The following is a 25,784-nucleotide window of genomic DNA, read 5'->3' on the forward strand; positions in this document are numbered from 1 at the left end:
TTGTACCTTAATATGACGTCTGTTGTCGAATCACTTTTGTCCTGCCTTGCCCTAAAAACACGGTTGTTTCGAATTCCTTCGAAAGTATGACATCTTTCTGATCATTGCTGTTTTTAGACGCCATTTAACTTATCCGTCCTAAAAGACATTTAATGTAAAATTTTGACCATTTTGATTGAGTGAACGTCGAGTCAAAGATATTTGGTCGAGTGCAAATGGAATGGAGGGAGTTGCATACCTAGGGATCTAGTGCTTGAAGGACGTTTATCTGATATGTGATTTACATCAATAGGTAAAGTTTACATGCACCAATGATTCAGTAGAACTTATATATGTCACATTGATGTTCAATGAATGAGACGTCGTTCCAACCTTGACTGCGCAAGTGCATTTTCGTCCGAGACATGACAATTGACGCTTCAATTCCGCTCAAGCTCTGTCCATGAAGACTTCAATTAGTTTCGATGTTTTTTTCGGAGAGGACCTGAACGATCGTTGGCCTCTGTACTTATGGGTACAAGGGCAAATACCAACCGGTTAATGTTATATGTTGCCCTGTCCTTGTTTACTACGTACCAGCCTCGATATAACGTTTATTAACTGGCAGTAGCACCGTAAAGTCACCTTTACCACTACTTACTAAAGCCCGAAGACAAAAGAAAACTGTCTTCGTGCTGATATGGAAAGATATGCACTTAAAGGCATACACACACTTATCTTTTCCATGATTTCGTAAAATGAATGGCATTTGAAAAGCCATTTTATCACAATAATGCCGTGACTGTCGCATAATCGCTAAAAATACTAAAGCGGTGACCCTTAATCACCGAGATTGCCACACCTTTTACATTTGAGTTCACGTAACCCCTATCAAGCGGACACCTGACTAATGTTACTGTAGTCGGCCGTGCAGATCTCGCCCGGCGCCCGTCAATCAATCCTCAGGATTGGCAGGGGAAGCATAAATGTATACGATGAGACTATGAGAGTGCACCATTTACTTTACAGACGCAGTCACATAAAATGACGAGGGTCATGTTGCTATGTAGGTCCATCTCACTTGGATGGCACTCCTAAATACCGAAAACTCTGACAATGCGACCGATCCGCGTAATGTCCTTAGTCTTTGATCACTAAATTCAGCGATTTATCAGGTGAACTAACTTACTTACTGAAATGCTTACTTGGTTACTTACTTACTCAGTAGTAAGAACCTACTTATTTGGTTTTTTAATTCATTAAATGTGCAATTAAAGTGATATTCTATTGTTGTTAAACGTAGCTGATTGATTGAAAAACGTTTCATGGAGGGTCTATGATTTATTTGTGCGATTTTTGATCGGCACTCAAAGTGGACACATAAATGATTAAATTAATTGCTAAAGTTTCTAAAAGCTTTCGCAACGATCTGTCATTCATGTTGTACAAATTCTCATACTACAGTGAGGCACTTGTGATTCTATGGCATTGTGTGCATGACCTTCACATGCTCCATATCACCATTGTAAGAATTTCTATGTTTTTGCACTTCAAGCAGTTTGAAAAGCCCATCCAGTAGGGCATTTGATTCGTAGCTGTAAGGCAGAAATATATGTTTGTTGCCGGTAACCCTGCCAACCCTAGAAAAACCCGCCTACTTGTTCTCGCATTTTCAAAAACAATTCAAGTTAAATCTCTATATTTTACAGTATTTCATGGATCTCAGCTGACAAACAGAAAAATAAAAAATCCCCTGACTTACATACACTAATTTTCTTAGGCATGTTACAGGAAACACATGTTGTTTTCATTTGGTCTATAGCGAAAATAGTTTGCGCTTTATTCATTGGGTGTAGGGTATGGAATATTATGTTAAAAATTAAACAAAAACAGCAATTTTGTTTCTACCCTAATTACATATTAACTTGGGCCGTGAGTTTTACATATCCAAACTACCTACCGCAACGGAGGCTGTCATAATTTAACAGCACTCGGCTTGCCTCTATAAACATTTGTGGCTGCATTGGGAGAGATTATCACCAATAGGCGTGGAATTTGTTCTCTGCCGACTGCTGTTCAATGATTTTATCGTTGTCTCGGAAGACACGGTAGAATTATGAAATCGCCGCTTCATTGGGAACAAAGCTATCTACATAAACTCAGCATAGCACATGTGACTGGTGACCGCATAGCCGATACACAAGGTAAGGTTGGTGTGTATTGAGACAAAGGGTTTTGACGGAACGGCTCACCTGGTATATTGAAGTGTACACAAAATATATGCGATGGGGTTTGCAGTTATCACCTGAAATTAAAGTATCAACCGACGACAGAGGGGTTTCAAGTTTATCTCTATCAGCTGATAAAACTGCAAAATACTTACTTATCAGAGGTGGGGCAGCCCGCAGGCCATCTGGTGGTCACATGAAAGACAACCAATCACTCCTTAAACAAGTCAACATATAACCGAAGAAAGTCTCTTGTTCTGTGCTTGAACTCCTACACCTCTAAATTTGGACTTCCGTATGTCACACACACACACACACACTGATGGCTTCAAAAGTAGGGTCTTCCCGCTATCAGTATAGATACTTGTCAACGTATGCTTTTGGAGCTGTGCGAGCGTAAACTCCACATATGCATGTTAAAGATTGTCAGTTGAGTATGTGGAAGTATGAGTCACGCCGAAACCATGTGTACACAGTGTGTTTTAAAACCTAGCCGGTATTGGGTAAAAAAAAACTCGAAGTGGTTTCCCCGATGTTTCTATGTGCAAATAAGTTTTTTTCGCTGTTACCACAACCAACTGCTACAAATGTAGCTTCACTGAAATGACCGACCGTTTCAGAGCGTGGTAAAAACCCATGCTCATTAGGACACAAAAAAGTCTTGTCTCAGTTTCCGGACACAATTCCCTAACGCTTTTATGCAGAGACGGACGAAATGGTAAGTTAATCAAATGTGGGCACGGTTTCATCGATTCAGCGGAAGCCAAAACTTGCCGCTTTACAAACCCTACAGTATGAATTACTGGCAACCTTTGAATACTGACGAAAAGCAATTGTTTATGGAACACAAAACATTGGACTTGCTCAAATGGCGGCCAAGTACGGTGAAATCCAACAGAGATCTCCCGTTTTATTATCAAAATATGACGACAAATTGCTCGTTCAGTCGCCGTAAACATTTAATTTATTGTCTACGGTATTTACTATGCCAGAATTGCAAAAAATATCAAAAACTATAGACATATGTATCCTATCGACCTATATGTTATTTCACGATACCTGCCAGCAACTAGCCATGGGAGTATAACTCTCTAATTTCAACAATGTGTATATGTACAGCATGGCTTTGAAAAACTCATAATAATGTCTCAGACATGTCTATGTCTCTGACATCATGAAACCGTTTGGCAACCTCAGTAAATGTATGTACAACATGGCTTTGAAAACTCATTATAATATCTCAGACATGTGTATGTCTCTGACATCATGAAACCGTTTGGCAACCTCAGTAAGGTACTATTGTCCAAGTAATGGTGACTTCATAGCGCATGCCTCGTAATTATCATGGCAAAGTCGCGTATAAATATTACCATTGAATTTATTGCACAAAGGCCATTTCAATACGGAGAGGTCAGTTTAGGTCCCCGCCGAGGGAACACTCGACCCTGTTTGGGTACAGATGTAGCTTTGCAAAATAAAATCAAAACACTCAAAGTACAATTTTCCATTGGATGGGTGTGGGAGGGGGTTCAATAGTCTACGTTTTTCGCCTAACACTTTGGTCAAAAGTCCACGTTTTCTACAAAATGATGGGTCGAAAGTGTTTATTCTGGGCCTATTGTTGTGTTGGAAGAAAAAATAAGTCTCAAATGTCTACAATTTATGAACATCGTCTTTGTCATATGTCAACGTGAGGCGAAACTGAAGAATGGGGTTCAAAAATGTGGTACGAACCTTACCTATGCCAGTGGCGCCAGGATTCATTTTGGTCAGGTCATAGATCCACCCATGCATTTTTTCGGACAGTTTGATATCGGCCAGACTGGCGCCACAAATCAAAGCGTTGACCGCCCTCGCAATTCTGCCTCACGGGACTGACTCATTTCTACATATACATGTTATTAAACCAGGATACTTAACCAGGATACTTATATTGAGCTAAAACCATTAAATACAAAACATACCAAATAGAGAAAAAAAATTACACGACAGGACATCTGATATTCTAGGTTAAAACTTAGAGGTCCTTATTCAAGACATTGTAATAAGTTGCCTCTTTAGGAAACTTGCAATGGTGGTATTTGTTTATTTGTTTCATATATCTTTCTTTCACATCTTTGACTATTTTATGTGTACTACTGGTACTTTGTGATGTGCTGTACTGTATTTGTCCTGCACTATAATTGTGAATATAGTCCGTGGGCTGGAGGGGTCCACCGTGCACCCCCCACATCCCTACTACATGGGTATTTTTTGTTCTTTAGGACCTGCTGAACAAGAAAAAAGATGTTAACATTGGATATTTTGGGATGCACTACCTATCTGGGCTGGTTTGTATTTGCATGTACCGCAAAAAATGGCGAAAAATGGGTAGGGGTAGGGGGTACTATATCCTTCCCTACATTAAGTAAACTAGCATGAAATAGCACAAACCGTACATTTTTGGAAAGCTCAGATTCTACTCTTTATGAAAAACACCAATTTTAGCAAAATTGATTTGTGTACATAGAATAGGACGACTTTAAAATGAATTTTTTTGACAATTTTGAAATTTTTTACCCAAAATACCATGTAAAAATTGTGATTTACTTTTATTAAGCAAAATTTTGACAGATTTTTGTGTTTGAATTATTTATTCCCACATATTAAACAAGAAAAAATGTGTTAACATTAGATATTTAACTATACACTACTTCTCTGGAGTCAATTTTGAATTGCGTGTATCTGTATGGGGTGTGCAAAAGCTAGGGGTAGGGGTACAACATTCTTTCCTTGATGAAGTAAACTGGCTTGAAATGCCATATACCTTATAGTTTTAGAAAGCTTAGATACTGGTCTTTCTAAAATGCATAAGGTTTTAGTAAAAAAATATGACGTCATAGAATTGGATAACTTTAAATCGATTTTTTCTGGTAATTCAGTATTTTTAACCGGAAATAAATACGATAACTATTCTTTCCTCCTTATGAAGCAAATCAAACAGATTTATGGATGTTATTTACTAATTGCAATGTGCTGAAGAAGAAAATAAATGTCAAAATTGGGTATTTACCATGCATTATTGTCTCTAGTCACTAAAATAGCAAGTTTTGCTACATTGGTATATCGTGAATGGGCAATGTATGGTTATGTAATGAATTAATGCACAGCCTTAAATGAAGACTTTAAAACGTGCACTCGTATTGCCATTTTCTCCTTCAAGTAAATAGATTATTTACGACTGTCTATTCTTATAATATGATTTTTAAATTTTTTCTATAAAATAATTTTGATAAGACGTATTTGGAAAATTGTCTATGCCTCCTTGTCTTACCTTATACAGCAAGCATTACTAACAATCTAGGCCGAGGCTAGAGCGGGCGTCTACGTGCACCTTCCCCCCCCCCCCCAACCCCACAGGATAACAAACCTGTAATTTTCAGAAGCCTTGGGATCCCAGGAATAAGAAATGGGATTTTAACAGACAAAATATAGAGACTCAATGCTGTTACGGTCATGTTTTGAAGGGTACACAAAATCACGATTTTGTGACCCACATGGATTTTTGTCAAACCTGTCTTCTTGTATGTAATCTGCTGAGCTTACTGTTTAACATGACCTAGCTTATGGGGTATCAATGGAAAGGTGATTTATTCTTCTTGAAAATGGTATATAGCAATATGCAATATCTTCTATAGTTTTCATGAAATAGGGCCATAATTTACTCCATACCCTAAAGTTTTATGTATCAAATTACTGTCAAAACTAATCTAAATTCCACCAATTATTTACCTATACATAATACAAAAGGCAATGCTGTGTATTAACTTTGTGTTATTTGCTACAGGTAAATGTTAGAAACTTGGAATAAACTTTTAACAGAAAAATATTGGGATCCTGTAGCTGTAACAGTCATATTTTGAAGGGTACCGAAAAATCACAGTATTACTGACTCGCTTTCGTTTTTGTTAAACCTATCTTTTTGTAAGTCTTCTGCTGAGCTTGTTTTGAACATAACGAGGCAAATGGGGTACCATTAGAAAGTTAAAATGATATGTTGCAATATGCAATATCTTCTATAGTTTTCATGAAATAAGATCAAAACTTACCCCATACCCCAAAGTTTTATGTCGCAAATTATTGTCAAAACTAATCTTAAATTCTTCCAATTATTTACCTAGACATTATACAAAGGGCAATGCTTTGTATAAAATATATTTTATTTGATACAGGTAAATGTTAGAAACTTGAAATAAACCTTTAACAGAAAAATATCCAGATGCTGTAGCTGTAGCTGTAACAGTCATATTTTGAATGGTACTGCAAAATCACAGTATTGCCAACTCGCATACATTTTTGTTAAACCTGTCTTCTTGTAAGTCGTCTACTGAGCTTACTTTTTAACATAACGTAGCAAGTTGGGAATCATTAGAAAGGTAATTTACTCTGCTTTAAAATAATGTATTGCAATATCTTGTATACTTTTCATGAAATAGGACCTCAGCTTACCCATACCCCAAAGTTTTATATTCCAAATTACCGTCAAAACTAATCTCAAATTCTGACAACTATTTACCGGGACATAATATAAAGGGCAATGATTTGTATTAAATTTAGTACATTTGCTTTAGGTTCATGTTAGAAACTTGAAACGAACTTTTAACAGAAAAAATATTGTGATGCCTTAGCTGTAACAGTCATATTTTGAAGGGTACCACAAAATCACAGTATTGCCAACTCGCATACGTTTGGTTAAACCTGTCTTATTGTAAGTCATCTGCTGAGCCTATTTTTTAACATAACCCGGCTATTGAGGTATCGTTAGAAAGGTAATTTTTTCTTCTTTGATATGACATATTGTAATGTACAATATCTTCTTTAGTGTTCAGGAAATAAGACCAAACCTTACCCCACACCCCTAAGTTTATATTGCAAATTACTGTCACTACTAATCTCAAATTCTACCAAACTTTTACCTAGACATATTACAAAAGGCAATAATTTGTATTAAATCTGTTTCTCATATTTACCTGTATCATATAAAATATATTTTATACAAAGCATTGCCCTTTGTATAATGTCTAGGTAAATAATTGGAAGAATTTAAGATTAGTTTTGACAATAATTTGCGACATAAAACTTTGGGGTATGGGGTAAGTTTTGATCTTATTTCATGAAAACTATAGAAGATATTGCATATTGCAACATATCATTTTAACTTTCTAATGGTACCCCATTTGCCTCGTTATGTTCAAAACAAGCTCAGCAGAAGACTTACAAAAAGATAGGTTTAACAAAAACGAAAGCGAGTCAGTAATACTGTGATTTTCGGTACCCTTCAAAATATGACTGTTACAGCTACAGGATCCCAATATTTTTCTGTTAAAAGTTTATTCCAAGTTTCTAACATTTACCTGTAGCAAATAACACAAAGTTAATACACAGCATTGCCTTTTGTATTATGTATAGGTAAATAATTGGTGGAATTTAGATTAGTTTTGACAGTAATTTGATACATAAAACTTTAGGGTATGGAGTAAATTATGGCCCTATTTCATGAAAACTATAGAAGATATTGCATATTGCTATATACCATTTTCAAGAAGAATAAATCACCTTTCCATTGATACCCCATAAGCTAGGTCATGTTAAACAGTAAGCTCAGCAGATCACATACAAGAAGACAGGTTTGACAAAAATCCATGTGGGTCACAAAATCGTGATTTTGTGGTACCCTTCAAAACATGACCGTAACAGCTATTGAGTCCCTATATTTTGTCTGTTAAAATCCCATTTCTTATTCTAGGGATCCCAAGGCTTCTGAAAATTACAGGTTTGTTATCCTGTGGGGTGGGGGGGGGGGAAGGTGCACGTAGACGCCCTCTCTAGCCTCGGCCTAGATTGTTAGTAATGCTTGCTCTATAAGGTAAGACAAGGAGGCATAGACAATTTTCCAAATACGTCTTATCAAAATTATTTTATAGAAAAATATTTAAAAATTAAATTATAAAAATAGACAGTCGTAAATAATCTATTTACTTGAAGGAGAAAATGGCAATATGACTATATGTGCACGTTTTAAAGTCTTCATTTAAGGCTGTGCATTAGTTCATTACATAACCATACCGGTACATTGCCCATTCACGATATACCAATGTAGCAAAACTTGCTATTTTAGTGACTAGAGACAATAATGCATGGTAAATACCCAATTTTGACATTTATTTTCTTCTTCAGCACATTGCAATTAGTAAATAACATCCATAAATCTGTTTGATTTGCTTCATAAGGAGGAAACAATAGTTATCGTATTTTCTTCCGGTTAAAAATACTGAATTACCAGAAAAAATCGATTTAAAGTTATCCAATTCTATGACGTCATATTTTTTTACTAAAACCTTATGCATTTTAGAAAGACCAGTATCTAAGCTTTCTAAAACTATAAGGTATATGGCATTTCAAGCCAGTTTACTTCATCAAGGAAAGAATGTTGTACCCCTACCCCTAGCTTTTGCACACCCCATACAGATACACGCAATTCAAAATTGACTCCAGAGAAGTAGTGTATAGTTAAATATCTAATGTTAACACATTTTTTCTTGTTTAATATGTGGGAATAAATAATTCAAACACAAAAAGCTGTCAAAATTTTGCTTAATAAAAAGTAAATCACAATTGTTACATGGTATTTTGGGTAAAAAATTTCAAAATTGTCAAAAAAATTCATTTTAAAGTCATCCTATTCCATGTACACAAATTAATTTTGCTAAAATTGGTGTTTTTCATAAAGAGCAGAATCTGAGCTTTCCAAAAATGTATGGTTTGTGCTATTTCATGCTAGTTTACTTAATGTAGGGGAGGATATAGTACCCCCTACCCCTACCCATTTTTCGCCATTTTTTGCGGTACATGCAAATAAAAAACCAGCCAGATAGGTAGTGCATCCCAAAATATCCAATGTTAACATCTTAATTCTTGTTCAGCAGGTCCTAAAGAACAAAAAAATACCCATGTAGTAGGGATGTTGGGGGGGGGTGCACGGTGGGCCCCTCCAGCCCACGGACTAATACTTTTGACTCGTTATTTTTTGGATAACGGATGGGTATGGAGGGTTTTACTCGGCGATTTCAACTGTGAAGTGTTTGAGATATTATTTTAACTGGAATCCCAATAGTTTTTACCTAAAAATTGTCTACAGGAAATCATATAAAACAGTTTAAAGTGAATGTCATAAAGGAGCGGGTATTTGATAAAATGATTATTATTTGTCAGAGCAAATGTGATTTCATGGTTGTGTTTTGCAATTTCAAAAGAGACGTACACTGCAAGAAATAATGTGGACCACGAATAAACGATTTGGAAGTTGCTCTCCGTGCCTTTTTACCGTTATTTGGCACAACGGAAAAATCTCAGTGTCAACACTTGTGGATTTTTAACTTTTAGTTCATTACAGAGACTGTTAAGAAGTTGCCATGAACTGAACGTGCTCTAATTAGTTGGTTTTAATACCAAATGAGGGTCAAATTGCACCTCGAAATAGAATTATTATTATTATTATTATTATTATTATTATTATTATTATCTTTATTTCAGGTCGATGACCCACACAATAAAAATATATACTCAGAAAACTACATTAAAATATTAAAAAAGATCTAAAAATGGTGAATAAAAATCCCTGATAGAGAATACTCCGACTGTGTTTCCAATTGAATTTCATCCATCTTACTTTGCTAAAGACAGGTCATTGACTATGACATAGTTCCCGTTTTAATTGGGAAGTAGTCAGTGAAAGTAACTAAATTTAAGTTAATATGATCCACATAAAAAAAGAAATCAGGGTACCAAAAGATCTATCTGTGACGGATACCCATGCTGGATTGTACAATTAAAGCCCCAGTATTTGTAACTTTTAACAAGTTTTTTCATATTTTTGATTAAAATGACATCCTCAGTATGTGAAAGTAGACCATAATTAATACTGAATAGCATGGTTTGCATGCCCAGCCCGCCTCACGATTAACAGTAAAAGGAGTGAAAAATGACTTCTTGTCCGGACCAGAAGTCAGCTTTGTTGACACACGAAACGAAACGTAATCACACCACCGCGCATGCTCAACCACATCTACGCAAGTTTTACCGTGGCGTCCGTAGAAACCATACGCTCTTCGAAAAGGTCTGGTCCAGCTAAAAACGCGCGAAAGTTGGGTGAAATACCGGAAAGATATAAATATGTAAGTGTTTACAGATTGTTCCGACTATAATGAGCCGTGCAAACAAACGTCTTGAACAGCTAAACTAACGACGGAGGCAGTCCATTGTAAGCTTCATGCAAGGCACTGCACGTTGTGACCGATGGTACGGAGATCAAGTTTGCTGAATGAATTGAGAGAGAAAAACATATATGAATAAAAATTCAACACTTCACCATTGTAATCATTGAACTAGTCGTTTCTTCCATTATGGAGTATAATGAAAATTTCGTTGAAAATAAATGACGGGACTGATTCTGCTCCGTCTACTCAAACGAAGTTTTGTGTACGGCCAGGCTACGCTGCAGGCAACACAGTCTATCAACTTCGCATATCTCGTTGCCGTACGGCGTAATTGAAAACGCTCAGAAAGGAAAAATTATATCTTGAATGCAGTACAAAAGTCTTACTTTTTAAATTAAAAGTATTTCAAAATAATATCGAACGTAACGGGTATCTAATCCTCACAAGGACTACAGTAGTACAACAAGTATCGGCTACTGCGATGCAATGGAAGTTCGAACACAACTTCACAAGAGAGATCCCGGCCTCACTGCAAAGTAGTCCCCTGGGCACCCGGCCCAACAGCAAACTAACCTCTTGGTTTGATTCTGTTGTTTATATTTTTGTATAAAATTCATAATACATATCTGAATTTCACAACTGTACAATTTGCTCAGGCTGTAATCTACAGACGATCGGAGGGAGCTAAGGCAGGCCCCAAATTTGCATGGACAATGCCCGGGACAATTATAGACGCAGCTCGATGAGAAAGTCATTCACATAAACCTAAATGAAGTGATCAATACAAAACTTTTAAACATCACTGGTTCTGAAAATTTATGATCAACGGTTCCGACCTACGGAATTTACACTGCGACGTTGTTTTTTGTGTGTTTGGCCAGCTACTAGACCTGTAAGGCTGTACTACATGGAGTGTAGACTGTACAAGTGCAGCGGGGCCGGGCCGAGATTGGTGTGGGGCCTGCAGCAAGGTAAAATTGACAGCGTCCATTGCGGAATGCCCGCGTGTAATCCTTTGTCGTTTTGGAGGGAATTTACCGCTGTATTCAGAAGCCTTTTACCAGTATAAAAGCTCAGTAACTGATGCATCAAGAGCCAACAGTCTGTAAATTTCTTAGCAGTAGCTCCATTGTTTTTTTCTAAATTTTCGCTGAGATACAGCAGTGCGTATACTGGTCCCGATCGTTCTGACTCGGGCGTTCACAGCTGTTTAGGGAGCCGTCATTATTTACGATCTTGGGGTCGGAGGAATTACATTATATTAGAAACTCCGAAATTTTGAGTCGCACCCCAGTCAACCATGATGACTTTGAGTAACCCCCTCTCTCTAACAGAAAGTTTGGCTTACCTGAGCCATGTAATAATATGTAGATACAAAAGCTCACCTAATAAGCATTCTCCGACCATATAGTATTGTTAAATTTGGATGGGTAGCATGTCATTATGGTATGGTTAAATGTCCAAATGGTTGTTGAACTCAAGTCAAATAAAATATACATTTCTATGATAATATAAAGGATGAATTCACAACAGTTCAGTTTTGTCCTAGATCCTGTGCACTTATAGTGATATCTGTCGAGAACATTTCTCCATGACCCAGCCTCTCCTTCCAACCCTGGTAACGACTGCAGAAAACTACTGTGTGACATCATCATCACCACTGTCGATCCTCATCTTTAATGTCGCTGGTGCCATTGCGTACATGAACAACGATATCATTCTCATCGTCACTATCTTCTCTTTCACAATAAGTATTGCTAGTAGTAGCACCTACTTGTAGTTTTTTGCCTTGCTTCATCTAGTTGATATTTATTTGTACTGTTAGAGTATTTATTTTCTTTTTATTTAATATGTATCAGAGTAAAATATATATAATCAACTAATCATTATGTCATTGAGGACAGAGTAAGACAAAGAAAAAACATTTTGAGCACCCCCTTATAACTTTCAATTTTTGAATGACCCCCAGGTCGTAAATACTGACGGTTTCCTTACTTGCTGCCAAAGGCCATCGCGTTCACTGCATTCGACAGCCTACCATACATTGCCAAACTATGTTGCTTCGATTTCGCAATCACCTTGCCGCTAAAGCGACAATCAGCTGAAATTTATTACTTCAAGTTACTCTATTTTGATAGCTATTTGCCTACAGAAGTGAGCCAAGTGTATATAGTGTCGTCTTGATTTTACATCGGTACCCGGAGTTCTGAGTGACCAACTGCAAAGTGCGCATCGGTGCACTGCCGACTGCAGTTTGAATAATCCGTATATATTACGCACACTGTACCAGAATAGAATGTTAGCCTCCTCTGCCAAAGTTCTGTATCCTCTGAAACACAGTAGCAGTAGTATTTGAACGGAGAAGAACAAATAAAACCATTCGCAGGTCATTCAGCCGGCGACCATAGGCGATTACCCGGGCAGTGTGGCGTGGCATGGTAAGGCCCCAGGAATGTTGCAGGCTCGATGATGTCATCAGTATCGGCGTTCTCGATCACGTGCACAGTCTACAAATTGTCAACAAACCCGCGCGGCAATCCAACTCGATCGGGCAATATTTAGCGTTTGTATGTCACTACAGGAGCACAATTTGGCTTATTTCTTTACTGAACAACATTTCACGATGGACGCAAGAGAATAATATGTAATTTCGAACATAAAAAAGGTTAAAAGTTACAAATACTGGGGCTTTAACAAATAGAGTCTGACACTAGTATGAATGGCATGCCCTTTTACCAAGTTGAACAGCATAGGGTATGTCATGTACTGGCTCTTGAAATGTCAAAATTCAACTAATCTGCAAGAAATTGGTCCAGGCATGTCTGAGTAATGGCTCTTGACTTAACAAATCAGAATGCCAGATATGAACCAAAAATGCCCCTATGTTAACTACAGAGGAGACTTACAATAAATAGCTGTTGATACTGCTCAGTGCCTTCCTTGATCGTTAAATCTTTATATGATCAACATTTGCTACAAGTGTCATCAGCTTTAGTGCAGTCATGTAGGATGTAGGTCACTAATGACAAACTTTCATTCCCTGTTTAGAGACGCAACTTTACTACAGAAAACAATGGGGCTGGTCCATGCCATGGTGGTAAAAATGTAAAGCCAATCTAGACTACCATCCTAATTATGCAAGGTCATTAAATAAGTCAATTTGTGATGTAACAGGATGACAAGATGCCATTGTATTCTGTCAAAACACTGAGATCAACATCAGTACCAAGTTTCATCAAACTTGCTGCAGTATTTCTAAAAGTATCACTCTAATTACGAAACCTTACTAATATATAAATTAACAACTAACTGACATGATACTGCGACTTGTCTTTGCATGTTATCACAACACTGGGAGTTCAACATGTGTACCACATTTCATCAAATTTGGTGCAGTATTTCTAGACTTATCACACTTATTATGAAAGTTCATCAAATATGCAAATAGCGTTAATTGACATAGTTCTGCTAAATGTCACACTATTAAAGAACTGAGAGCTCAACATCTGTACCATCTTTCATTAAATTTGCTGCAGTATTTCTAGATAAAGCACACTAATTAGAAAAAGTCATCAGATATGCAAATTAGGAATTACTTGACACGATACTGCCAAAATCTCTTTGTATACAGTTACAGTACTGAGAGTTAAACACCTGTACCACGTTTCATTAAAGTTGATGCTGCATGTCTAAACATATCACACTAATTAGGAAAATTCATCAAATACATATTTTAGCTTTTAATTGATATCGTTCTTCTAAATGTCTTTTCACAGTATTACAGTAGTAAGAGTTCAACATCTGTATAAGGTTTCATTAAAATTGCTACAGTGTATCTGGACATAAAACACTAATTAGGCAAGTTCATTAAATATTAATATTGGAAATTAATTTACACGGGACTGCAATATGTGTTTGTAGACTTTTACAGTACTGTTTGTTCAACCGTTTGTACAACGGTCCATTGAATTTGCTGCAGTATTTTTAAACATATCACCTAAATTATGAAAATCCATTAAATATGCAAATCAGCAATTAATTGACCTGATACCGGTTAATGTATTTGTATGTTACAACAAAACTGTCAGAACAACATCTGCGCCACTTTTCATTAAAGTTGATGCTGTATTTCTAGACATATCACACTAATTAGGAAAATTCATCAAATAATATATATTAGCATTTAATTTACATATTTCTGCTAAATTTCTTTGCACACTATTACAGTACTGAGAGCTCAACATCTTTACCATGTTTTCGGTAAATTTGCTGCAGTATTTCTAGACAAAGCACACTGATTAGAAAAGGCCATGAAATATGCAAATTAGGAATTCCTTGCCACGATACTGCAAAAATGTCTTTGTACCTGAGAGTTCAACATCTGTACCGTGTTTGATTATATTTGCTGCAGTATTTCTGGACAAAGCACACTGATTAGAAAAGGCCATGAAATACGCAAATTAGGAATTCCTTGCCACGATACTGCAAAAATGTCTTTGTACCTTAGAGTTCAACATCTGTACTATGTTTGATTAAATCATTAGGGGACGTTTCCATCTAAAAAACAATGCATATTCAATGCATATTCACCCCTTGAAATAGGGATTTCAAGGGGTATGGAGCTCCTAATTAAAGTTATTTGCCATCTCGTAAGCTGTTTGCAATATGTGATTAGAGATAGCGATTAAGTGGGTGTACAGGGAAGACATCTCTGCCTTACACACTTCACAGATAATCGTTCGCCTTGAACTTCTTTGAACATTGTACCCTAATTTTCACAGAATAGGACTTATAAATATACTACAAGCCATATGTTAGTTCAAATTAATAAAAGTAGGGACAAATTCCGATGTCCTGAAATGATAATACTGTTGTCAAAGTTTACACGAGACTGAGTTTGTGCCGCTTCACTGTACAATAACTTGGCATAAAGTAGTACCGGCCAAGCTATTGGTATCTGAAGTTGTTGACTAAGTGTTATGTAATGTCTGATTATATCTGATATAACTACTTTAGATTGCATATTATCAGTGCAGAAAGAGCCCAGAAAGTGCACTGTTTTTTTAGATGCAAGCGTCCCGTCATGTTTGATGCTGTATTTCTTGACATAGTACACTAATTAGGAAAAGTCATCAAATGAGCAAATTAGCTTTTAATTGACATGATACCTATTACAGCGCTGGTATATCATTATACATGTACCAAGTTTCATCAGATTTGAGTCGGTAAATCTTGAAATATCACGAATGAATCTTGTCTTTATACATTCACGTCGGGACAAATTTCGGATTCGTATTCAGAGAATGCAAGCCTGAATACCAGATACCAAGGCTAATTTTCGTTTCAGATTCGGAGGATGTAGCTCTGAATCAAAAAAAGTGAACCTTTGGTGGCCTAATTTGATTGTTTTGTGAAAGCAAGTGGCGTGTATTGGGAGGCCATATGATACTACACTTAGGGCCAGTTGCTCAAAAATCTCTTTACAAACGTCTGAGAAATCGCTTGTGACGGGTGCACGGACGGATAACAATATGCTGTTACGTGCAGAGAAAACGAACAAAAGGGTGAACTCAGCAGTTTCCGTTTAAACAAAATTTATTACGAAAATAAAACTAATTGCTAAGTTAGGGATAGAATACAAGCTTTAAAGTGTACAGACTACTTATCTCAGCTGGGACGGCAAAGCTCCAGTCTCAGAGTTGTAACAGTCAGTCGGATGAATGAACAGTCCTTCGGCTTGCAGGCTTGTAGTTGCACAAAGTCCAAAGTATAAATCCAGCGTTGGCAGTGAAGGTCTTGGAAAGTCTTGAGAATGACTACTGCTGGAGTTTAGTAACACACAAGAGACACGATCCCAAAAGTCTGACTGTAAGCCTGCTGTCCCAGTATTTATTCTCATGTGCTTACATAAGCATATAAGAACAATCTAGAACTTTTATTGACATGCTAATTACTGTTCTAAAATTATCTCTCTTACACAACTAATCAACTTTCCAGAACATTCCAAACATGACTAATTGAATTCAGGTCATGATGAGTGTGGGGGGAAATGACCTACATAACAATGCAAAAAGAAATATTGTCCTCAGGCGTAAGGGCCTTATGTAATAGAACGTAGGGGCGGGCTTTGTTTTCATTGCATAATATACAAGCACTAGTACCATACTGAAGATGGGGCTTATAACTATCACTGACGCCAGGAAGGGGGACATGATATTCACAGTGTCAGTAGAGAACACTTTGATAACAAGATGCGAAAATGAAATATTGTTCTCAGGCTTAAGGGACTTATGTTATAGGACGAAGGTATGGTATGGTTGTGGTACCTGTATATTATACATTATAAACAAAGCCCCCCCCCCAGTCCTATAACATAAGTCCCTTAAGCCAGAGGACAATATATCATTTTTCATCTTGTTATCGAATCTTCTCTACTGAAAATGAGAATATCATGTCCCTCTTCATGGCATCAGTGAAAGTTATATGCCCTGCCTTCAGTATGGCGCCAGAGCCTGTACATCACATTATACACAAAGCCTTCCCCTCTGTCTAATAACATAAGTCCCTTAGGCCTGCAATATTTCTTTTTCGAATATTTCTTCAAAGTGTTTTCTTCTATAATTGTGAATATCATATTCCCCTTCACAGCATCATTGATAGTTATAGAGGCCCCGTAAATATGGTGGTAGTGCTTGTATATATTTCACTGTAAATAAAGTGCCCCCGCCTCGTCAAAACATAAGCCCCTTAAGCGTGAGGATAATATTTCATTTTTTCATATTTTTATCAAAGTCAGGACAATATTTTATTTTTGCATAGTGTTATCCACGTTTTATCTACTTAGAATGTGAATACCACAACCCCTTCGTATTCCCCCTTCCCCTCCCCCTTTGTTTTAGTGTCACTCTCTTATAGTCCTATTGTATACATGTATATTGCCCGAACAATCCTCCCTAGTGCTTGACAGGCGCCGGGGTAGATCTTCACGACTGAATAAAATGACAATAATCAGATGTCCCATTGATAAAGCTACATGAACTGAAATGCAAAGGATGTCGGAATCTATGATTTAGCGGGTGAACTTTTAATATTTTTAGCGATTATGCGACAGTCACGATATTATCGTGATGAAATGACTGTACAAATGCTATTCATTTTACAAAATGTTTGAAAACCTGTGTGTCTCTGTGTACATGTCTGAAGCGCATATCTTCTAATATCAAAACGAAGACAGAGTTTTTTGTCTTCTGGCTTTAGTAAGTAGTGTAAAGGTGCTACTACCAGTCGATTAGCTTTATATCGAGGCCAGGTACGTAGCAAACAAAGACATGGCATTATCAGTAACATTTCTCGGTCGGTCTTTACCCGTGTACCCGTAGGTACAGAGGCCAACGTTCGGTCCGATCCTCTTCGAAAAAACATCGAAACTACGCCTTCATGGACATGGCCCTAGTGGAATAGACGCGTCATTCGTCCACTTAGGCCCTATCGGACGTCAATGCACTTGCACTTCTATAAATTAATTATATATATATATATATATATATATATATATATATATATATATATATATATATATATATATATATATATAAATATCTATATATATACATATATATATATGAAAGATGTCTCATTTATTGAACATCATATATGTATATATATATATATATGTATATATATATATATATATATATATACATATATATATATATATATATATATATGTGTGTGTGTGTGTGTGGGGTGTGTGTGTGTGTGTGTTCGACTGAATCATCTGCGCATGTAAATTTTATCTATTGATGAAAGTCACATATTAGATAAACGTCTTTCTCGCACTAGATCCTTAGGTATGCAACTTGCCATACCATTTACACTCGACCCAAACATTCATGATTAGACTTCTGTTGTTTTTTGTGCCCCGTGTTTGCTCCTCACAATCCCTGTACTAAGTCCAAATGCATGGAGGTTTCTAAACCCTTAAACTGTTACTCCCGCCATATCTTGATTATGTTGCTGACAGAGGTCAATTAGACATTGCATTTCGACGAAGCTAAACCAAAACCTTTGGACAAAAGTTCTCATTTTTATCAAATGAGGTGCAATATTAATTATATTATAGCTTTGTCAAAGCAGAAACTTTTGTGACATCACCGGAGTATTAATTAACTTATTCGATTATCAAACATGGTGGACCTACAGATGTTTTCTACATGTACTTGCCAAAAACTATAAAATAATAACAAAATGTATCTATTCCCGGGCCATAATGGACTCAAGCAATCTTAATATGCAATACTACATAATGTTCTCGTATATTACAACCGTAACCGTTTTCAGAATTAGAGAGCGAAGCTACTGCTGAGAACTGCAATAAAACTGTTTACACTAATTAGTTACTGTAGCTTGTAGTTGCTTGCGTCCATTATAGGCAGTGAGGGGTACATTATAATATTGCTTAAAAAATTATGCTTCCATTATGAACTGTTCCCGTACAGGTCACGTTGGAGGATCAAATGGCAGAGACATGAGATGGCGTCGTTATAGATTTCGGAAGATGAAGATTCCCCTTACTGTGACTATATCTTTCACGTGTTTGTGCCTCATCTTCTGTGGATACGCAGCCATGGTGACAAACTCCACGGGGATGCCGTTACGGAGTGTGCCCATCAATAGTTGGAGGAACATCATCGGCCTGGCGAAGGGTGAAGCCGAGTGGATGACCGGAAAACTTAAACCTCACCGTCAGACTATAGTACCGAACATCGCCCACTTCATTTGGTTCACTTGTCACGAATTCAGATTCGACCATCTCATCCCAATTCTCAGCGCTTTCTACGTCATGAAAGCCGATAGAATTATGTTTCATACCGACTGCGAGCCAGACAGTCGTTGGTGGAAAGAAGCCAAGAACATTCCCGTACTGGAAGTTATACCGCGGCTACGGAAGACGAAAATTCACAACAGCTCATTAAACATAGATCTACCGGAGCACGCAGCAGACGTCGTACGACTGGAAATACTGTTTGAATTCGGCGGTATCTATCTCGACACTGATGTCGTTGTTGTGAACTCGCTAGAACCTTTACGTCACTACGAATTCGTTATCGGGCAACCAGCCGCCCATATATTTAATAATGGCATGATTGTCGCTGCCAAGAATTCCACTTTTTTGAAAATGTTCTACGACAGTTATAGATTGTATGAAGGTGACTGTTTCACCTGTAATTCGGGGCAACGACCTTTTCAACTTGCCCGACAGAACCCAGAGCTGGTACACGTTGAACAGTCGAGTGTGGTCGAGTGGAACCATGTCAATCTTTTCTTTGGCAAGTACAAATGGTGGGAGAACAGATATACCATCCACGTGTGGATTAGAGCTTACTTTGAAACATGGTCTGACAAAAAATTCACGGCGGAAAATATATTAGACTTAGAAACTTCATATGGAGAAATAGCAAGGTACATATATTATGGAACAAAGGATTTGTCTCCAGCACATAGAGCTGTGTCTAGAATCGAGGCGGACATTCGAAGGTATGGATTGAGAAGACCTGATCGAAGTCATTGAAATCACAGTTCCACCCACACAAGGAGGCACTGTCTTGAAATGAACTGTGAGGGCGCTAAAATCGACTGAAATGACAACGACGTCACGCATGCAAGTGTATATATTAACAATTGAACCTCCAACTCAGGGTGGCGTTGTCATTTTAATACCACTGGCAATGGTCAATGTCTGCCCTTTCAATCGCACGCGGATGTTATGAGATTGATAAAAACTAATATTTTGTCGGAGAAGCTTGCATTTCCATGACCCGCTGAATTGTAAGTTCCGAAAATCTAACGTTCGTTCCTAGCCGGTAGGCTACACTTTTATTCTAAGCTTGGGAATACGTATGGCGTGTAGTCACCGACAAAACTACTAAGTAAGCTCACAGTTTCTTAAGTTAGGTGCGTTAGTTGTTGACTTTGTTAATCCAGCGATAATCTGGTGACAGCGTCAACAAATTAGTAATTTACCCTTGCTCACTTTGGTGCATTAGGCAATCAAACACATCAGATGATGACGCAACACAGTGACAAAACTTCGCGTAAGATTGTCAAAGGACAAATACACGACCAAAAAAAATCGTTACAAAACCAGTGCTAACATAAGACCAATACACCAAAGGTTGGCAGTATAAATCTTTATTGACAAAACATATCATATTCAAACGTACTAAACTAAAATAAGCAGTACCAAAACCAAAACTGTGCTGAGACCAAGACACCCATACCCCTACCCCATCCCTGGAGACGGACTTTTCAACTGCCCCCTATGGTTAGGTCCACGCTTTCCAAAGTTAGGTTGCGAGGATTCGAAGTTAAGTGGCTAAGATTCGAAGATAGTTTACTTTGACGGGATCCGAACTTATGCTGTCCTGAATCCAAAGTTAGGACGCATGTATTTGACGATAGGTTGACAGGATTCTAAACTTTGATGGGCCACAGAGCTATTAGCTCCATGGGTGCACGGAGTCTCAGGCTAGTTGCCAAGGCTGATTTCGAAGTTTCTTGTTCGTGCTTGAGATCAAAACTCAAGGGGGACTGCCTTCTCACGCTTTAACAGAATGTTTGGCCTTATATTGCTGCTCACAATCATGATAGCAATCACAGGGCCGAACGTTTCTGCTGTCATGAATAACTTTTAAAGCATGAATGCATCTTGTGAGCTGTGGAAATCATTATCATGACCATGGCGGTAGATGCAATGAGACTGCTGTCAGCGATGGCAGACGAAAATTTTGCAAGATATATAACCTGCAGGACGATAATTGTAAATCATGTAAAGGGAACCTGCAGTAAATACGGGGGATGGGCTGGGGGGAATTCCGCGTGCACCTGTACTGTAAACTGTGACCCTCCCCTAAACTCTTTTCTTTAATGTGACCCTCCCCCTTGTCCGATATTCTAACACTTGACCCTCACGAAATCACTACAGTCTTCTCCCAAGAAATAAATGAACCAGTACCAGCTAATTGGTTTAATTGGTTTAATCTGTGTATTTATGTACGCTTGATTGTTGATATTAATGTATTTAATTAGACTAGGATGGTCACAAGTGAATGTTTGTGCAAGAGATTGGATTTTGGAATTTGACGTTGATTCACTATACATGGTGGTGAATATGAACAATATGAATATCTTATTTCGATACAAAACAAGGTAAATCTTTGTATTTATTCACCCTTGATTACTGATATTAATGTACTTGATTAGATTAGAGTGATTACAAGTGGATGTGTGTCCAAGAAATTGGATTTTGGAACTTCACTGAAATCTTGATTCATTAAACATGCTAGTTAATGGGAGAACTAAAACACAAAACTAACAATATCTGTGCATTTACAGACGTTTGATAATTGATATACTCTTTGCCACCTGTCCCATACGCTTTTGTCTCTTGTCTTTCATCAGTTATAAATTTTCAAGGTGTTTAATGTAGGATACCACTGCATCTTCTTTGCTTGTTAAGCTTGTCGATAATGTGTGTGTATTTCAAAGAATCAATGGTATTTCGTCGGTGATTTCCTATTGAGGAAATGTCACATGGACAATCAAAGGTTTGGCCATAAAATCAGCTTCTGTTAGAAGTGACCCTCCCCCAAGATACGTTTATAAAAAAGTGATCCTCCCTCTTGCACAGTTCTCTAAAAAGTGACCCTCCCCGAAATTCCCCCGGCCCACCCCTACCTGTAATTACTGAAGGCTCCTTAAGTCTAATCGTCACGGCTTAGGCTGCTGACACGACGGAACGCGGAAACCATTGCCGGCGCGTCTAACCCGGGATCTCAGCATACCTCAGCCACAGTTTTTGGCAAACCTTTTAATACCGAATGCACCAACTTAAGTAAAACAGGACGCTCGAAAGCAAAATGTTGTAAGCGGTAAAAGAAAACGCCAGCCTTGATAAAAATCTCTTTGCAGTTGCTTAATGCCTGACCTTTTTCCAAACGCTCCATCTGCAAATCACAGTCGGAAGTCGGATAGGCGATGCTAGAGCAAGCGTGATATTCGACGAGCCTTAGGGGCATAATTTTATGGCTTTCAAGTCGACAATACGTACATGTTTCTGACTAGGTAGAGAATTGCCTGAAAACTAGTGTAATAGGCGACTCAGAAAAGAGTGTATGATTTTCTCTGTGTAATAAAACACAGCCACACATACAAAATTTCAAAACTGCTAAAAAAAAATGGAAATTATCTGAAACGTGCTGGCTAGTTTTTAACTTTAACCTGAGTTTCTCGCAATCCTCTCGAAATTTCAAGATCAAATATTGACTTTGGCAGCTTAATAAGATGAAAATGCGTGTAGTACAAAAAATACGATTCCCTTGGAAAGACCTTGACGGGACGGAAACTGTTTTCAACAATAATAGTACTGACATTCCACATGTAGAGGCTGTATTGACAATTTTCAGTTTTTTGCACGTCTGCAAGATATTTTGGAATTGGACTAGAAACTGTAGTTGACATACAGACTGACATATAGAACCAAAATACTGCAAAATACGCCAAAGCTTGGAGATAAACCTGCTTCACATGTAATCTTTGACGACATACAAATTATTGTATGATTAATGGTGCTATGAGGGTTGGCTTATTTGCGGTATCGCAAAATTGATACGGCCTAATTAACAAAACGAAAAGTTGCACGAAAACATGTATACATGTCACGTACAGCCTTATATAAACTGTAACTTTATATTTCTTCCATGGTCCCAAATGGACTACAACAAGAAACATTTATCTATACCCCATTTTTTTCTAGAACGAAAGCTTTTCTACTTCTCAGGTCGCGCCTGATAGTAATCGTAACTTTGCAATCATAACATGATAGCGAAATGGGGAAAAAGTTAATATAAACTGTAACCATTATCCTACCATTATTTTATACCACTGTGTACTCTTTTACCGGTATCAAATGCCAATCCGACTCGAATCACGCTAATCCTTGAAATTGCCTTCGATCAATATACGAGCCTTTCGTTACACTGGCACTCCGGCGGTAGCTGCATCATTGGCAGCTCAGTCCTAGTGTATACATTGTTAAGTTGTAAAGAAAACGCGCAATTATCTGAATGATCAGTGGCAAAACAAAACCATCCAATGGCCACCAATGGATAGATTGAAGTAATACGCATTCCCATGCACCAACCCCGAAACAGAAAATTTAAAACTCCAGCTAAAATTCTCCTGAATGAAACTTCAATGTATCCTGTCGTAATAATGGGTCATACTGAAAAGCTTGGGATTGGGGAAACACAATTACAAATAAATACCGATATTGAAATTCATAATAACCATCATACTCACAGTTAAGGTAGACTGCGCCTCCGAGTCGGGGACAGATATTCGGACTCTCAAACATTTACAATTATTTTCTGATATACCACTTGTTGGGGTTCATTTTTAAGGTCTTAGTGTAAGAAACCTTTTCACCGGCTTAGTTTTTCGAAATTCGAAAATTTCATTTTTCTCCATAGAGATAACATAGGGATGGACGCCATTTTGAATTTCAAATATCGCTAAATCTTGGGTTATTGGTTTCTCTAGTACCAAAATTTGCACGCTGACCCAAGGTTTTTATTCTTGATTTTGAAAGAGAATGGTTGAAAGATTTCTTGAGGAAATTTTAAGGGCAAAAGTTTAAGTCTTTTACTTTCTTTTACCTTAATTCCATTGGGAAAAATAAGGGAATTTCAAAAAATCAAAGACACGGCTTTTGCCCTGTATACCCAGCTGTCGATTGTCGTAAACGGATCATCAACTTTTTTGAACTCTTCGATGACCGAGGTAATAAATATGTATAATGCATCGGGTGCGTGACATCTTCTTTTAGGTATAAATGCCGATTGAAAATACATGCCAATGAATCTGACATTGTCGCGAAAGAAGGCCGTGAAAACTTTACCATTCTACTCCCTAAGCTTAAAAATGAGTCGGCACAAGCAACAAACCGGCAAAGTAAAAATTAAGGGCCCGCTAGGCACGTTGCTTTTAAGATCAGAGGTATTTTATTCATACAAGTTGTGTCTTTCAATGGCAAAGTAATCGACAAGGCGAGTCAAGCAAGTTTGCTCTTGTTACCAGTATGTCAATGCCGTGGAAAAAAAGCATAAAAGGTCGCCCATTATTGTGTAGGATATTCACCCTGATTTTGACTTCATGTACGTTGGAGTAGTGGCTGTTTGAAGCCCCCTAGCGCTGTTATGAATGAAAAAGATGAAAATAAGAAATTGATCATGTTTTTTTGGAAGTATCCAACATTTTTTAGCTCGTTCAGAGCTGGCGAAATTGCAAGTGGACATTGTAGTGTCTGTAGGCAGTGTCTGTACTTTTGTTATTGAAGTTGATTATTGTACTTTCAAATTTGTGCGATTGTGGTGATTAAAGAACTCATATACATAAATTCTAAAACAGCCAATAGTAATAATATACGTACAGAGCGCCCCTTGTGAGGGCGACTATTACACCCACGCGTCTTAACCTCTTGAATCTTGACCTCCAAATCGAATTCATACCCGCCTGCGACTGTAGTTATTGGTATATACTGCACCAACAGTTTAGTTTTTTGGCGCTAAAATCGTTTTCTCCATAGTTTTATATCCCCGAAAGAGAAAACGGAATAAAAAGATTGAGCAGAAGTAGTCGAATGGACATTCAGTTCCTGGGACCTAACACTATCGATGACAATGATATCGAGCACGAGGCGACCTCCTCTGCAGCAGTAGAGTGGAGGGGGGGGGGGGGGGGTTGTGGTGGGGAAATAACCAAGGCGACAAAAAGTGACAACGTACAGCATGGCGTAGCGCGAGCTAAAAGCTGTAATAAGACAGGTCTAAAAACAATTTCTGGACAGTTACACTACTCCATTGATTATATCAATGTTTTTAATCATTTAATTGATTCTGATGCAGATTTCTTTGCTATCATAACGCCCTTTGTCGCCCCCATTAACCTTCTTTATGTTACTTGAGGGGCCCCTTTTTGAACTGATATATTACTGTTTTGGCACGGCCGGCGTCACGGTGAGCTCTCAGAACGACACATCGGTGTACTTGACATGTTATAGCTCGCGTAGCGGACCACCAAAGGCGGCGGCATATTTGATGAAGATTTTGTTACTTATAATTTGAACAAACACCAGTAGCAGCACACAATATGGACACACACATATCTACACACCCACACACTAGCATATCAACCTGACAACATAGGCCCACTTCATTTTTGCAAAGGTCAAACACATGGGCCAAAATGGTTATTATAGTTTCGG

At 37.7% G+C, this 25,784-nt stretch overlaps 1 protein-coding gene across 1 annotated transcript; it reads left to right on the top strand.

Annotated features, from left to right (window-relative positions):
- Positions 1 to 1,940: 1,940 nt before the first annotated feature.
- Positions 1,941 to 24,927, top strand: LOC139143401 (uncharacterized). The gene is made up of 2 exons (XM_070713699.1): positions 1,941 to 2,183; positions 18,961 to 24,927. The coding sequence occupies exons 1-2, from the start codon at positions 2,096 to 2,098 to the stop codon at positions 20,031 to 20,033; spliced, it is 1,161 nt and encodes a 386-aa protein (XP_070569800.1). The 5' UTR covers positions 1,941 to 2,095; the 3' UTR covers positions 20,034 to 24,927.
- The last annotated feature ends 857 nt before the right edge of the window (positions 24,928 to 25,784 follow it).

This window comes from Ptychodera flava, chromosome 11 (assembly GCF_041260155.1).
Source record: "Ptychodera flava strain L36383 chromosome 11, AS_Pfla_20210202, whole genome shotgun sequence".
NCBI lineage: Eukaryota > Metazoa > Hemichordata > Enteropneusta > Ptychoderidae > Ptychodera > Ptychodera flava.

Excerpts from the sequence above, each read along its gene's own strand:
- LOC139143401 (XM_070713699.1), top strand. The coding sequence starts at position 2,096 with ATGAAATCGCCGCTTCATTGGGAACAAAGCTATCTACATAAACTCAGC. Across the intron at positions 2,184-18,960 it reads CCGCATAGCCGATACACAAG|GTCACGTTGGAGGATCAAAT; the intron begins GTAAGGTTGGTG and ends GTTCCCGTACAG.